A 16,545-nucleotide genomic window follows, 5' to 3' on the forward strand; every position below is an offset into this window, starting at 1 on the left:
ATTTATGTTTTCTTAAAGAATGAATCCGTAATACAAACCCATTGATATTGCCTTGAAATGATCTAGATTGAGAAGTGTGATTTTCTGATAATTATGGACAACATGACCAATATTTATAATAGAAAAAATAATGTCATAAATGTAAAAACTGGCACTATTAACATATGTCAAGATGCTTTGTTGTCATTATCATCAGTGATTACTTGCTTAGCATCTGCCCCTACCCAGGCACATGAAGAACGGAAGGAGTTGCAGACCCAGGCAGGAGGTGTAACATACAGAAAGGTCCTGAGGTAGGAAGGGATTTGGCTTGAGGAGCTAAATGAGAGCAGTGGGGCTGAGGGAAAGGAAATGAGCTGAGCAGGGGCATGAGGTGGTCCTGGAGTGGTAGACAGAGGTTTCTTTAATTAATAGTAAATGTTCCTTCAAATTTTGGTCATAGCTGGGTGTGCTGGCACTTGCCGATAGTTCTAGCTACTCAGGAGGCTGAAGCAGGACTATTGCTTCAGCCTAGGAGGTCGAGGCTGCAGTAAGCTTTGATGGTGCCACTGCATTCTAGCCTGGGGGGCAGAGTGAGGCTCTGTCTCTAAAAAAAATTTTTCTTTAATTTTTGTCTTTCCGATTTAATTTCTTGGTTTTATTAGACACTGTTGTTATTCCCATTACACTCCACACTTGACTACATCACCTGGTCCTCTTACAATCTTTTTGACCTTCTTTCTTTAGTCTCCTTCATGGATTTATCTTCTTCTTTCCACTCCCTAAGCACTGGTGTTCTGCTACATTCTTCCTGGGAGTACATTTCTCCTCATGCCCCTACGCTGTCCTTGAGGATCTTGGCCATATTCACACCTCCATGAGAGTGACTCCCCCATCTGCAGGTCTGGTAATCATTTCTCTCCCAATCCTTTGGCCTGAATATCCCACAGATTCTAACTCAGTCTGATAAAACTAAAACCATCTTTCCCTCAAAACCTGTTACTTCTCTTATATTACCTCTTTTTAGAGGTAGGACCTCCATCCACCCAAAGCCAGATTTAAAAAATTTTTTTTTATTTTTTTTTTTTAAGACAGGGTCTCACTTTGTCACCCAGGCTGGAGTACAGTGGTACAATCTCAGCTCGCTGTAGCTTTGACCTCTTGGACTCAAGTGATCCTCCCACCTCAGACCTCCAGGTAGCTGGCACTACAGGAGCCTGCCACCATGCCTGTCTAATTTTTTTTTTCTGTATTTTTGTAGAGATGGGGTTTTGTCATGTTGGCCAAGCTGGTCTTGAATTCTTGAGATCAAGTGATCTGCCCACCTCAGCCTCCCAAAATGCTAGGATTACAGGTGTGAGCTACCACACCTGGCCAATTCTTAAATTTTTTATTCCAAAGCCAGAACTTTTAAGTCAATTCTTATCTTCCCATCCCTCCACCCAGGTCCTCATTTTCCACAATAATCAATCACCAAGTTATTTCAGTTTTAGCTACTAAACATGCTTTAATATGTCCTTTCCATGCTTGTTCAAGCCTCTGACCTAGTTCAAGAACTCCTCATCTCTTCCTTTAACTACTAAAATGCCTCCTACTTGCCTCCCTGCCCCCAGTCCTTCTCCTCTTCAGTCTGTCCCCCAGAGAACAACCCAAATAATCTACCTAAAATGGAAGGCTGACTATGACTATGACTCCCCTACACATCACCCATTAGTGCAAGTCCAATCTCCTTGACAGAGCATGAAATTCCCTCCATGATATCTTTTTATATAGTGTATTCTAGCAGGACTAAGCTAAATCAAGTTCCTTGAACAAGGATACATTCACATGCTTCTGTGTTGGGCAGGCTGAATTAAGAGATGCTTTCCTCTTCTCACCTCTATCACTATGCCTGCCCCATCACATCTAAATTGCCCACACCCACCCTTCCAAACTGGGCTGCAGAAAATAGGTCTTACTCACATTTGTTAATCCTAGAGCCTAGCATTTTTTTCCTTCATTCAATGAGTATTGATCAAGTGTCTACTACTTCCCAGGGTTCTGGGAAAACAGCAGTAAACAAAACAAAGTTTCAGTCTTCATGGATCTGATATTCTAGTGAGGGAACTGCAGGAGATTGCCTACATAACAGGCACTGAAGATCTTGTACTCATAATAAAAATTTTTGAAAATCAAGCAAATAAAAGAGTGTTCTTAAACCACTGTCTAAGCACACTGTCTGGGAGACTGCTCTGACTCACTTTTCCTTTAAACAACAAATATGGTGGTGACTAAGGCAACTTAAGTAACAGACTGAACTGCCCTCACCATGGATCCTGTGGTCTTTAGTAAATGATAATCTGATTAAGTAGCAGAAAATATTTTCCCACATACATGGAGATATAACCTCATATTCAAATAATCCTCTGGAGCAGGAAGGGAATGAATAATAGCCCATTTAAGTGAATATTTTGAAAAGCTGTAGGAGATTAAAGATTTCTAAAGATACCTTAAGATATTATCACATTAGTAAGCTATTTCTCCCACTTAGAACCCTATCCTGTTTATATAAGAAGAGGCAAATTGACATATTTCCTCTTTCCCTAATATGTACTTGGTAGGTAACTTCCTAAACAACTTTTATTCATGGATGATACAATAAATGATTCACTATTTTCCACAAAAGGAATAACTGAGGATAATAAGATTGTTATAAGAAACATATAAATCTTGAAATAACTGTGTTCTCCTCTTTGCTTCCCCCATTTAAGTTAGTTCTCTCCAATAAACATCTTTCTGGATTTCTAAATGTCTGGATTTTTGCCTTTGCTGATCCACTTCTTCTTGAGTTTTCATGATTGTTCAGAACACAATGTCCCTTTAGCCTCTCCAACCCCAAAAAGCTCTTCTACTTTTGAGGTGTGAATTTCAATTGGTTTCCTGAGCTACATCTCTATAAAGCTGTCCTGCAAGTGAATCAAACTAAACATGTTCATTTTCCCAACCTGCAGCAAACCTGCTCCCTGATTGTGTAAGAGACATAGCTGAGGAAGGCACACCATCCTTTATGCAGATGCTCAAGCTAAAACTCTGGTGCCATCCTTGATTTGCTCCCTCTCTTCCTTATCCTCACATTCAGTTGAGCTCTATCTCATTGTTTCTTCTTCTCAGTGTCTCCCAACTGTGCTGACTTTGCTACATGCTTACTGCCCTCTCCCTAACACAGGCGTTCATAACTTTTCACCTGGATGACTGCTTTATAATTGGTCACTATGCATCTATGATTCCCATATCTGTCTAGCAGATAGAAGTGACCTTTTCAGAATAAAAAAAATCTGACCATATTACTGTTCTGACGATACTGAATGTCCTTCCACGGCCCAAAGAGCAGAGATCAAATTCCTTAATGTGGCCTCTGGACCCTCAATGACCTGATCCCTGTCTACCTCTTAAACATCATCTCTCACCATACTTCTCAGGCCATACCCAAATGTGTGAGTTTCTTGATGTCTCACAGTTTTAAACCTCTATGCCTTTGTGCAGGCTGCTTCTCTGGCTCACAGAACATCCTTTCTTCTCTGGGAAAAGAAGTCCTCTGAGCCAGGTTAGGTTTCCCCTCTGTTTCCCACACTCATCATACTGTGTAACCACTTGCCCCACTCCTGTCTTCCCACTAGAATGTAAGTACTAGGAGGAGGAATCATGGCTGTTTTGTTCATTCCAGTATTCTCAGCACTGAGCACAATGTAGTCAGAGTAAATACTTGTTAACTAAATGAGTAGTGTGATTCTAACTGAAAATTCACCATTAAGAATTGAGAATGAACACAATTATTAGAAAATATGGGAAATTTTCCCCCAAATGGCACAACTGGTCACATTTGATCTTTGCTGGGTATCTGCAACATTCCAGTTTAAATCCTGAATGTTATGTCTGTAGTCAAATTTGCACTTACTCAGACCTATAATCAATCAGGCTGGTGTTTAGCTGCCCAAGTTGACATCCGGGATGACTCATTTTAATTTGACTGTTTGAGGTTAGCTTCCTCAGCTGTTGTAGCACTGTAATTGTCAATCATTTGCTTTTTAGATCAGAGTTTAACTGACTTGGAGGAAGAAAACAACAGAAGACTTATTTTTCAATCTTGTAGCAGAAAACAATTAGTATAATTCCCCATAGATATCCATTTACAATTCTCTTAAATTACATATATGCTTCGGAAGAAAATAAAAACAGAGACTAGAACTCAAGGCTATACTCCGAAGTTTTTTGTTTTTTGTTTTCTTGAGACAGGATCTTACTCTGTTGCCCAGGTTTCTCAGGCTAGAGTGCAGTGGTACAATCACAGCTCGCTAGCCTCGACCTCCCGGGCTCAAGCCATACTCCCACCTCTCAGCCTCCTGAGTAGCTGGGTCTGTAGGTGCGCATCATCACACCTGGCTAATTTTTGTATGTTTTGTAGAGATGGGGTTTCATCATGTTACCCAGGCTGGTCTCAAACTCTTGGGTTCAAGTGACCTGCCTGCCTCAGTCTCCCAAAGTGCTGGGATTACAGGCATGAGCCATTGTGCCTGGCCTATATTCCTAAGTTTTTAACTTGTCCTCTGTAGATAAAATTTTAATATACAGTCTTTAAAAATAAAACCTGAGCTTTCCCCAAATGCTAAAAACTAAATAAGCATTTTAACCTTTACTCCATTCAGTCAACAAATATTCCCCAGGCACTTCAGCCTTGTGGTAAGTGCTGTGGGGGAATCATATTTTGATGTGTTTTATAATGTGCTTTGATTCTCTACTTCTCGTCACTCTGTGACCCTTCAGACAACAGCTGGCCATTCTACTCCTATGTGTCAGGAAAAGGTTCTTACAGAAGAACACAGGAGAAAAATCCTGGGCCTTTAAGCTTCAAAAGCCCAAGCCCTGAAAGACTTGGAGCATAACATTTTTCAAAACCATGTAATCGGTTGGAACATTCTTTTCCACCCTCAGATTAGGAAAATAATCTATGTCAAAAGGAGAGGAGCAAATATGAGAAGAGGGGAGAGAGGAGGTGGAGGGGAAGAAGATGAGAAGGGAGAGGAGGAAAGGAGAGGACAGGGGAAAAGAGGAGGGGAGGGGAGAGCCAGAGGGAAGCAAATGCTGAGAAATTCACCATATGGGGCTCTGTTCTAGACCTTCTCAGTCTCTACCCAGCTAGAGAAAAAGTTGGAACCCCCAGGTAGGCTTGGGGACCTAAGTAGATGGGAACCCATTCCACCTTTCCCAGGAGGGTTGATAAAAGCAGTAAGACAGAGTGTTCCTGTGCTCGTCATTGCATCAGTTAAGAGTCAATGGGAAAAGGAGAAACAACCCTGAGCATTCAAAACTGAGATTTAATTTTAATGGGGGAGTGGCTACATAGGTGGTAGAGAAACTGAGAAGCCAATGGGACAGTGACAAAATCTAGAACTTAGCAGCAGTAGGAAGCCACTACTGTCCCTATGCTGGAAGGACAATGGGAAGATATGATGTTATAGAAGCCCAGAGGTCAAGGTCATTCAGGGAAGCTAGAACCACAGCAGGCCTGTGGTTCAGAGGGGAGTATACCACTAAAGAAATGCAGCTGATGATGATGATGCAAAGAAAGGTAGAGGAAAACCCTGGAATATCCCTTCTGCTGGCCCTTTAATCACTCACAAATGTCTCACAAGCACCAACCCTACTCTGGAATCCAGCTGACTTGTGTGAGTCACTGTGTAGCGGAGCAAGGGGAGGGTGAGTCATGGGTTTGGGGGCAAAAACATCCATGATGCGGGAGCAAGAAAATGTCTCCAGCAGGTGTCTAGGACTGTGGACCTAAGACAGCCTCACAGGATCTCCATGACGCCGAAAAACCCAGAGGAGCCCCGAGCAAGGCAGACATGACAGGGAAGCCTGAAGACTTGAAGGGGCCTTGGAGTTGGAACAAGGAAGAGACATCCGGGATCCACCTGGACAGGAAACTAAACACCAAATGGGCCCTCGTACATCTCAGTGAATTCCAGCTTGGACAGAAGACAACATTGAGAAGACCAGACACTGACCCTGCCATAATGAGTTGACTCCATGATACTGCTCCCTACCCATAATCTCCTATCACTCATGGATGATATGGAAGGGAAGAGGAGATCATCTAGCAGAAAGGAGGCTGAATCCAAGTTCATTCATAGATAAAGAAAGGAAAGAACCTAGACCAATGAACAGATCTAGTCCTTCATTTAAAAGACTCCACTGAATGTTGACGAAGGATGAACACATAACACAGATGTCTGCAATGCAGTGAGGAGAGAAACAGTTCATGTTAAAGGATGCACTGGGGCTATCCCTCCTATATAGGAAGGATATAGGATATAAGATATTGTCTTCCTATATCCCTCCAAATGCATGATTTTCAAGAGAAGTCCATATATTCCTTAATATAACTATAGCCCATTTAGTTCTTTCAGAAACATGACAAATCTCTCAGGGTTATCCTCCTTTTGATTAGTAAATGGGGCAGTCCCAGAGGGATAAGATGGATATCGCCTGAGTCTCAACCCTGATGAATACAATCAGCAGCTTGCAGGAAATGAATTCCTTAAAATATATCCTTTTGTAGATTTGTTGAGGCCATTTCTAGACTTATAGTCTTGAACTAAAGACTTAGATCTCAAGGCATTCAGGCAGTCTTATAAAATGTGCAATCTGTAAGAAACATATAGTTAAGCCATCTAACATATATTATCTCCAAAACTTCTATAATGAAACAAATCTCAAATTATCATGACATACTCTGATCTGTCATGACTTTCCTCCAAATACAATATTTTGCTATTTTTTTAAACAGAGAAACATGACTGTTGATTCACAAAGAAACTTTTTTATCACCCTTCTAGAAACAATATCCCTAAACTTCACTTTCATAATAGGATAAGAAATAAAACATATTGTTGTTCTCTCCATTGTTTACAAAATAGCAAATAATTGTATTATAGAAAACAAAAGTCATTGTACTGTTTTGAATTTTTTTACCTCATTAGAGATGTCTGTTCCAGAGAGATCTATTGATACCAAGGAAAAGATGTTCACAATATATCCAATTCCTTGGGCTGTCAAATGGTCACAATTTCGTAAACTCAAGTAGTTTAAATTAGGGCAGCTAAAAGAAAGTAGCATGAATTAATTTTAGCTGTCAATCATATTGTCAGTAAGCAATTTCTTCATATAAAAACTCTCTTGGGAAAACAAATGGTATTGAAGCAAGGATTTTCCTTTACTCAACATAAAAGTAAGACTAAAAGTAAAAAGTAATTTGACATTACAAAGCTGGATGAAAGGGCAGTAGATTATTATATGACTTTCTGTAATTTAGTTTCATATTGCGACTTCTACAAGGAAAAAATATATCACATACATATAAAAACTATCATGTAAATACCACAATGAATGACCTCTAAAAGTGCAAGTTAAGATCCCTACTTATCCCTTACAAGTGTGCTACAGGAATTGTACAAGACCTCTGACAAGAGGGGAGTCAAGAATAAAGTAACCAGCCAGAATACCCCTTGGAAAATGCTGGAGTAAAGATAATCTCCTTGAAAAAGTAGATTAGAGATAATCTCCTTGAAAAAGTACAGCCACCCATATCTAGATATTCATTATTTCAGGAATGACTCCATCTCAGATGTAATTTAAATATAATAATATAATTTAAAAATTGGTCCAATCTGTGACTTCGTATGTCTTTCACATGGTTTCACTGAATATTTAACCAGCTTCTGGGCATCTCTGATGTTCCCCCCAATGTCATGAAATCTTTGCTTTTAGGTGTCTCATTTCTCCTATTATCAAATATACAATTACTAATGATATGATGTGAAAGACTGTTTATCATACCGCTCAGATAGTTTCATAACAGAGACATCGCTTAGCCGCACGCAGTTGCTTAAATTTAGCTCTCTTATCCTTATGCTTGCAGGACCATCAAGAAATTGCCTTAGCCCCATATCACCAATTCTGTAGGAAAGAGTGAGAAAAACTTTACATGTGATTCTATATATAAACATATAGAATAGTATTAAAGTAATAGCTACCATACCCAACATAGTTCCAAAATACCAAGGTAATATCTATACACTGGTATTTTGTCAATATTTTAAAACTAAATTTGATTATATAGATTTTAATGTAAGAAAAAAGTAGAAATGAGAGGAATGGGAGAAGTATTAATTAAAATGTTATTTCTGTTCCTTTGTTCATAATTTTTAATAAGACAGATGGCCCTCAAGATCTTTTTCTCTTGGGTTAAAATGTGATCAAGTTAAGTAGTCCCTGATACCATTTCCTGCAAAAGAAAAAGATCAAAACGTAGAAGAGTGAGAACCAAGACTAACAGTCAAACTACTGCCAGGATTTTGGAGAAATTTTCACTAAACACAAGGTCAATTTGCTAGACAGGAAACCCAACATGAGCCCTTTGGCTTCTTTCCTTCTGAATCAGAGAAAACCTGATGCTGGAAGAAGACCTTGACCTCAGCCTTCCCACACTATCCTAATCAGAAACTTCTCTGTGTCAGTGCCATACCCCTACCATGTTGATCTTGCTTTATAAATGGCTGGATGTTCGTTTGGCCCATCAGTTCCCTGTCTTCCATTGGAATCTTCATTTCTAATTCCTTTTGAGAACCACCAGATCCTTCTAGGAAGCATTTCAGGAAATAAAGCAGGACAGGAGTTTCCACCAATGCAATCCTAAGAGGCAGTTTCACAACAGCTCTACAGGTGGGCATACAGATGGGAAGAACATTGGGAGCAAAACATGCTGATTGCTGACATCCGTTACATCCCCTGTTGGTTCAGATTTGCAAAGAACTGAGCAGCAAAGACAAAAGATACCCTGTTTCAGCTGAATGAGCCATAGTAAGTGGATGCCTGCTGTGCCTATCAACCCACCTTCCACCTGTAAGAGGGGGAGTGTGCCAGCACCTAGGAAAGCAGTTAAGGGTGTGTGTGTGTAGAAATTCATATTATAGTCAAGAAAGGATTAAAAGTCAATGGAAAAGATTATTGAGGTAATGATCCAAATTAATTGGTTAATGCAGTTAGGGCCAAACCTAGGTGTGTATCAAAAGTATCCATGCTGGGGTTTTTTTTTTTTTTTGTATTTTTCTTTTTTTAAATACACAAGCTGGGGTTTCAACCCTAAAGATTCAGACTCAATAGCTCTGAAGTGGGGCTTGGGAAACTACAGTTTTTGTTTGTTTTTTGTTTGTTTTGGAGACCAAGTCTCACTCTGTCACCCAGGCTGGAGTGCAGTGGTGCGATCTCGGCTCACTACAAGCTCTGCCTCCCGGGTTCATGCCATTCTCCTGCCTCAGCCTCCTGAGTAGCTGGGACTACAGGCGCCCGCCACCATGCCCGGCTAATTTTTTGTATTTTTAGTAGAGACGGGGTTTCACCATGTTGGCCAGAATGGTCTCGATCTCCTGACCTCGTGATCCGCCCGCCTGAGCTTCCCAAAGTGCTAGGACTACAGGCGTGAGCCACTGTGCCCGGTGGGCGTCTATAGTTTTATTCAGCTCCTCAGGTGATTCTGACACGTTAGGATTTTTACTTTTAAATTCTTTTAAATATGTATTTTTAATTTATCTTTTTGTTGCTGATTCCTGAGTTAATTGCTTTGTAGTGACAGAGTATCATTTGTTGATAAAAATAGTTTGAAAGTTGCTGGAACTTGCTTTTAAACTTTGTTGATGGTTGATTTTTTAAAGGATTGATGTGTGTTTGAGAAAAACATATATTGTTTTAACTCTCCAACTTACTATCTTAGATCTAACTCTTATATATACATTTTAAAACCTTAAAACTCTGATACTTGTTAGGCAGGAATCTAGACCCAACATGGCGGCGTTACCCGGTGTAGCAGGCCTTTTGTTAAAGACTCCCTTCACCCTTGTACACACCCGCAGACTTACATGCGTCAGAGTTGCGGCTGGGCAACCACACTCCCCCATGACCTGCAGCTCACCTGCATTCCACAAGTTCATAAATAGCAGTTTCAGTTAACAGTTTCCAAAGACCCCTTCCTCATGACCCTTACTCAACTCCTGCCCTAGTAGTTTCAAGACCCCCCCAGGCCCTGTTTGCACAACCAGTTTCCCTACCTCTCAGGCTATAAAAAGCCCCTATCCTCCTCTCTCAGCGCGACTTCCTTGGCCCACGCCTTTGGACCAAGGAACCTCACCCACGAGTCCTAATAAAAGCTATTCTCACTGCTGTTTGCCTTGTGTCTTTGTTCCCGGTTCGGCTCCAGCCTCAGTTTACCTTTACATTTGGTGCCAAAACCCGGGAGGAGACCCCTCCCCGGACTCCTGCTAGGTCGGGCAGGCTGTCCTCTCCCTGAGCCAGGATCCCCTCCTCAAGCCTGGAGGACTCAATTCGATCACTGCTGGGTAAGTTTTCCCCCCGTTCTGAAGGTTCCCTCTAGGAGTCCCTGTCCGAAACGCGCGGCTGCGTCAGGGGCTCTCTCTGGTCAGCTGTGACCTTGGCACCGGGGACTAGGAGACATCCAACCTCCCTGAAAGCCACCATACCCCGCACTCCACGTGGCAGTGAGAGGACGCTCCCATTGCCTCCAGACTGCCCGCCTTGAGACCATAGGAACTACCCAGTCCAAACCAAACTGAAAATCTCCTCTGGGGTGCCTCTTGGCGAATCTCCAGACTTTAAGTCTCAGCCAAGACATAAAACGAAAGCGGCTCATTTTCTTCTGCACAATAGCATGGCCGCAATATAAATTGGATAATCAGTCTCAGTGGCCTGCAGAAGGCACTCTAGACTTTAACATTCTCACAGATCTGACCAACTTCTGTAAGAGACTAGGCAAACAGTCCGAGATACCCTATGTTCAGGCCTTCTAGGACTTGCGTTCTCGCCCAGACCTCTGTGCCTGATGTTCGTTGGCCCAGGTCCTGCTCGCGAAATCTACTCCCTCAGCCAAGGAGAAGGACAACTCTTCCTCCTTCTCTGAGCCTCCTGACATTCTTTCCCTGCCTCCTCTTTGGCCCCCAACACAACCCCCTCCGTACCCTAACCCCTCATTGTCCCCATCCTCGTCGGCACCACCCCTTCCCTCTACCCCTTCTGTGTCCCCACCAAACCTGACAGATCCTGCCTCTCCTACCTCCACCTCCTCCCCTTCCTCACCTGTCTCAGCCCATACTCGGTCCAGGACCGACCTCCTGTGTCCCTTATGAGAGGTGGCAGGCGCCGAAGGAGTAGTCCGGGTCCATGTGCCGTTTTCATTGGCAGACTTGTCTAAGGTTGAGGAGCGTGCAGGCTCCTTTTCGGCCAATCCTACTTGTTATATCAAAGAGTTCAGGTATCTATGCCAGGCATATGATCTCACCTGGCACGACCTCCATGTCGTTATGACCTCAACCCTGTCTCCTGAGGAGCAGGAACGCATCCTAGCGGCAGCCAGGCAGCACGCTAACCAGGTTCATTTAACTGACCCTGCCATGCCAGTTGGCACTGAGGCAATGCCCTCGGCTGAGCCCGACTGGGACTACCAAGTAGGGCGGGCAGGCCACCGCCACCGAGACATGATGGTTCAGTGCCTTCTTGCTGGCATGCAGGCAGCCTCTAACAAATCAGTCAACTTTAACAAAGGAGGTAGTCCAAGGCGAAGATGAAAATCCAGCCGTTTTTCTTAATCAGCTGACTGAGGCACTTATTCAGTACACCCGCCTTGACCCTGCCTCCCCAGCAGGAGGAACCATCTTGGCCTCATATTTCATTTCTCAGTCGGCCCCTGATATCCAAAAAAATTTAAAAAGGCGGAGGAAGGCCTTCAAACTCCCATCCAGGATTTAGTCAAACTGGCCTTCAAGGTCTACAACTCCAGGGAGGAAGCAGCCAAGGCCCAATGACAGCCCAGGCTAAAACAGAAGGTACAACTCCAAACCCAGGCCTTGGTAGCAGCCCTGAGGCCAGCTGGCTCCAGGAGCTCCCAGAAAGGAGGTACTCCCCGAGAGCCATCTGGTGCCTGCTTCAAGTGTGGCAACGACGGCCACTGGGCCAGGCAGTGCCCTAACCCAAAGGAGCCAACTCGCCCCTGTCCGAACTGTCGGCGGATGGACCACTGGAGGTCAGACTGCCCCAACCTAAGGATGGTTGCTGCACCTCCACATGACGACCCTCCTCCAGGTATTGGAGGCGCCTTCCAGCTCCTCGACACTGACGAAGATTCGGGAACCCAGACTCGGGAACCCCTCTCACTCTCGCCGAGCCCAGGGTCATGCTCCAGGTAGCAGGTAAGTCCATATCCTTCCTTATGGACACGGGGGCTACCTACTTTGTTTCGCCTTCCTTCAGTGGCCCCAGCCACCCCTCCACTGTCACAGTCATGGGAATTGAAGGCACTTCCTACACCTACCACCAGACTCCTCCTCTGTCTTGCCACCTGGATGGCTCCCTCTTGCACTCATTTCTTATCATTCCTTCGTGCCCAGTTCCCTTGTTAGGATGAGACCTCCTCTCCAAGCTAGGGGCCTCAGTTCACTTCCGACCCAACCCCTCCCCACACCTCACGTTCCTCTTCCCCCTTCTCTCACCTGACAAACCCCGCCAGGCTGACCCCCGACTCCCGTTTCCAGTCCCCATTAACCCTAAGGTGTGGGACACCTCCACCCCGATCATTGCCCAGCACCATACTCTGGTCCGCATCCGGCTAAAAGACTCTTCCAAGTTTCCCTCTAGACCCCAGTTCCCTATCTCCCTTGAACATCGACAGGGATTAAAACCTATCATTACACGCCTGCTCCAACAGCACATTCTAGTTCCCACCAACTCACCATGCAATACTCCTATCCTGCCTGTACGGAAAAGCTCTGGGGCCTATCGTCTCATGCAGGACCTACGCCTCATCAATGAGGCAGTAGTCCCTACCTTTCCAGTTGTTCCTAATCCATATACACTCCTCTTGCGCATTCCCCCGACACCACCCATTTCACTGTCCTTGACCTGAAGGATGCCTTCTTTACCATCCCTCTACACCCAGACTGCCACTTTCTGTTTGCTTTTACATTGGAAGATCCAGACACTCATATTTCTTCCCAGCTGACTTGGACTGTTTTGCCTCAAAGGTTCCGTGATAGCCCCCATTTTTTCGGACAGGCACTGCAATGGATGTTGTCCTCTGTCCCCTGACCCACAGCACACTATTGCAGTATGTTGATGACTTATTACTATGTAGTCCTTCCTAGGAGTGCTCCCTTGCAGATACTGCTACACTTTTAAATTTTCTAGGTGACCGAGGTTATCAGGTTACCCTGGCTAAGGCTCAACTTTGCAGCCCTTCTGTCACCTACCTAGGCATACTCCTCACACTCACTACAAAAAGCCTCACAGCAGATAGAATAAGCCCCCACTGGTTGCGGTACCCTTACCCAGCCCTTTTAACTCCTCTAACCTAACCCCCTCCTTTCCCCTTCCCAGCCGAACACTACATCAATGAGTCAGGACTAGTAGAAACCAATCTCCTCACTCTGGAAAAGATTCAGGAAAGACTCCACCAGAAAAACCTCAGATCAAGGCCCTCACTTACGTGGTGGCAGTTGTCTGTGGCCGGTTAAGTCCTACCCTTTCTAAGCCCCTTACTAATCATTGGCTTCTTGCTACTCATAGCTCCCTGTGTCCTCCGCTTCATCCAGGACCGCATGAAAGAAGTCTCCCAGGTCACTTTCAATCAGATGCTGCTCCACCCCTATACCCAAGTTCCGACCTCCGAAGAACCCCACGATGACCCATACCAGCAGAAAGCAGCCAGATGAACACGTTGCCCCATTTTCTTATTAGAAAGAGGTCAGAATGTTAGGCAGGAATCTAGACCCAACATGGTGGCATTACCCGGCGTAGCAGGCCTTTCGTTAAAGACTCCCTTCACCCTTGTACACACCCACAGACACATGCGTCAGAGTTGCAGCTGGGCAACCACACTCCCCCATGACCTGCAGCTCACCTGCATTCCACAAGTTCATAAATACCAGTTTCAGTTAACAGTTTCCAAAGACCCCTTCCTCATGACCCTTACTCAACTCCTGCCCTAGTAGTTTCAAGACCCCCCAGGCCCTGTTTGCACAACCAGCTTCCCTACCTCTCAGGCTATAAAAAGCCCCTATCCTCCTCCCTCAGCGCGACTTCCTTGGCCCGCACCTTTGGACTGAGAAACCTCACCCGCGAGTCCTAATAAAGGCTATTCTCACTGCCATTTGCCTTGTGTCTTCGTTCCCAGTTCAGCTCCAGCCTCAGTTTACCTTTACAATACTAAGCTTTATCTTTTTACCCTATATATTTTTTCATCCTCCCTCTGTTGTCATTTCTTCAGAATGATCTTCCAGCTCTATACTTCTCTCCTCTGTGAGTTCTAATCTGCTGATCAGCAATCCATTGTTTATTTCAATAACTATATTACATCATTTGTTTCTAAAAGTTAGGTTTTTTTCCCAGATAAATCTAATTGTTTTATCCTGTTTGGTTGTCTGCTCATATTTCTGATTCCATTTTTTATTTCTTTGAACATTTCATACATGGCTACTTAATTGTCTGACAATTCCTATATCTGAATTACCTGAAGGTCAAATGTATTTTGCTGTTTCTGTGACTCTTTTTCATGGTGATTTGTATCTTTGTGCATTTTGGCAATCTTTGACTTTGAGTACCTATTTATTTGATCTTAATCTCTAGCCTGAGAAGCTTTGTGCTAACTTCTTCCAGGAGCTCAGGAACTACCTACCTGAGACCACTCTGTCCCCCTTAAAGAGGTACAAACTCTGCAGAAGTCTCAGGTTCTGCTTCCCTACTTTGAGTCTTGCTCAGAGCTGATTCTCTCAAAGGCAACTGTTGTCATAACATTTGTGTTCAGAGCTGCTCAACCTTTTATGTTTGCTGGTTATTCACTATTCATCTCAGTGAATTTGTTCATTGAGATAGTAGAAAAGAACCAGGGGATTCAGGGCTACTCTTACTCTTTGTGAGCTCAGCAATATATTGAAAATATATTTAATCAAGGATCTGAACTATTTTTGGCAGAGCCCCTTGAAGTGTCTTGTCACCTCTACTTCTGGAGGCAGAAAACTTCCATTTAAGATTAATTAGGCAAGGCACAGTGGCTCACACCTGTAATCCCAGCACTTTAGGAGGCCAAGGCAGGTGGGTCACCTGAGGTCAGGAGTTCAAGACCAGCCTGGCCAACATGGTGAAACCCTGTCTCTACAAAAATACAAAAATTAGCCAGGGATGATGGTGGGTGCCTGTCTACTTGGGAGGCTGAGGCAGGAGAATCGCTTGAACCCAGGAGGCAGAGGTTGCAGTGAGCCAAGATTGTGCCACTGCACTCCAGCCTGGGTGACAGAGTGAGACTCCATCTCAAAAAAAAAAAAACCTGCAGAAGCCTGTGTGAAATACGAGAATGAAATTCAGTTGTATTTCACATATTCATACAGATAGAATTAGTTGATACACACACTTATGTAGTGTGTGTGTGTCTGTGTCTGCATCTCACCGTTATTATTAAATGTAACAAATTGATCCAAACTTTGTGGCTTAAATGGCAAATATTTATTATCTCCCCGTTTCTGGATCTGAGGGATTTGGAAGTGAACTAGAGTAGTTCTAGCTCAGGGTCTCTCATGAGTGTGTAGTCAAGATGCCAGCTGGAGCTTCAGTCATCTGAAGGTTTGACTGGGGCTGTAGGGTCTGCTTTCAGGCTCACTCACATGGCTGTTGGCAGGAGTCTTTAATTCTTCACTGGCCCTTGGCTGGAGCCCTCATTTCCTAATCCAGGTTTTTTCCATTCCAAACCCTTATATCTCCTCCAGCTCCCAATGACCCATGCTGCCTTCCCATTTTAATAATAGGCAACATAGGTTGAGATTCTATGTAGTGGGCCAGTGCAGTGGCTCATGCCTATAATCCCAGCGTTTTGGGAGGCCAAGGTGGAAAGATCACTTGAAGCCAGGAGTTTAAGACCTGCCTGGGCATAGTGAGACCCTGTCTCTAGAAAAATTTAAAAATTAGCTGGATATGATGAAGTGTGCCTTGTAGTTCTAGCTACATGGGAGGCTGAGGCAGGAGGATCACTTGAGCCCAGGAGTTCAAGGTTACAGTAACTGTGCAACTGTACTTCAGCCTGGGCAACAGAGCAAGACCCTGTCTTTAAAAAATAAAAATGAATAAATAAAAGATTCTGTGTAGCTTAGATTATTATGCTGACTTGTGCTTTCCCAAATATTAGCCAACTTCAATGTGGCTCAAGTATAATTTTGTGGATCAAATGCTATTTTGTTATTATCTGGTCCTATAAGATTATAAGAATCCTACATAGGTAAGAGGCTGAGCTACCCACTGGGGAAGGGGTTTCAGCAAGAACCCTCTTGATCCTTGGCTGGGTGTGGTGGCTCACACCTGTATTCCCAGCACTTTGGGAGCCTGAGGCAGGTGGATCACTTGAAGTCAGGAATTCCAGACGAGCCTGGCCAAAATGGTAAAACCTTCTCTCTATTAAAAATATAAAAATTAGTCAGGTGGGGT

General features: G+C 43.8%; 1 protein-coding gene and 1 long non-coding RNA gene across 12 annotated transcripts in view; one reads left to right on the forward strand and one right to left on the reverse strand.

The window, feature by feature from the left end:
* The window catches only part of FBXL13 (F-box and leucine rich repeat protein 13), a 272,798-nt gene that overhangs the window by 56,494 nt on the left and 199,759 nt on the right, over nucleotides 1-16,545 (reverse strand). For all 11 annotated transcript variants that reach the window (XM_074035683.1, XM_074035682.1, XM_015447861.4 and 8 more), the window contains 2 exons: nucleotides 7,852-7,971; nucleotides 6,988-7,114 (listed from right to left, as the gene is read on the reverse strand). In XM_074035683.1, the coding sequence (XP_073891784.1) occupies nucleotides 6,988-7,114; nucleotides 7,852-7,971 (247 nt within the window). The remainder of the gene's footprint in view (nucleotides 1-6,987; nucleotides 7,115-7,851; nucleotides 7,972-16,545) is intronic.
* Nucleotides 12,149-14,223, forward strand: LOC141409909 (uncharacterized). Its single transcript, XR_012432754.1, has 2 exons — nucleotides 12,149-12,269; nucleotides 13,642-14,223. It is a non-coding gene; the product is annotated as an uncharacterized lncRNA (long non-coding RNA).

Source organism: Macaca fascicularis, chromosome 3 (genome assembly GCF_037993035.2).
Source record: "Macaca fascicularis isolate 582-1 chromosome 3, T2T-MFA8v1.1".
Lineage (NCBI taxonomy): Eukaryota > Metazoa > Chordata > Mammalia > Primates > Cercopithecidae > Macaca > Macaca fascicularis.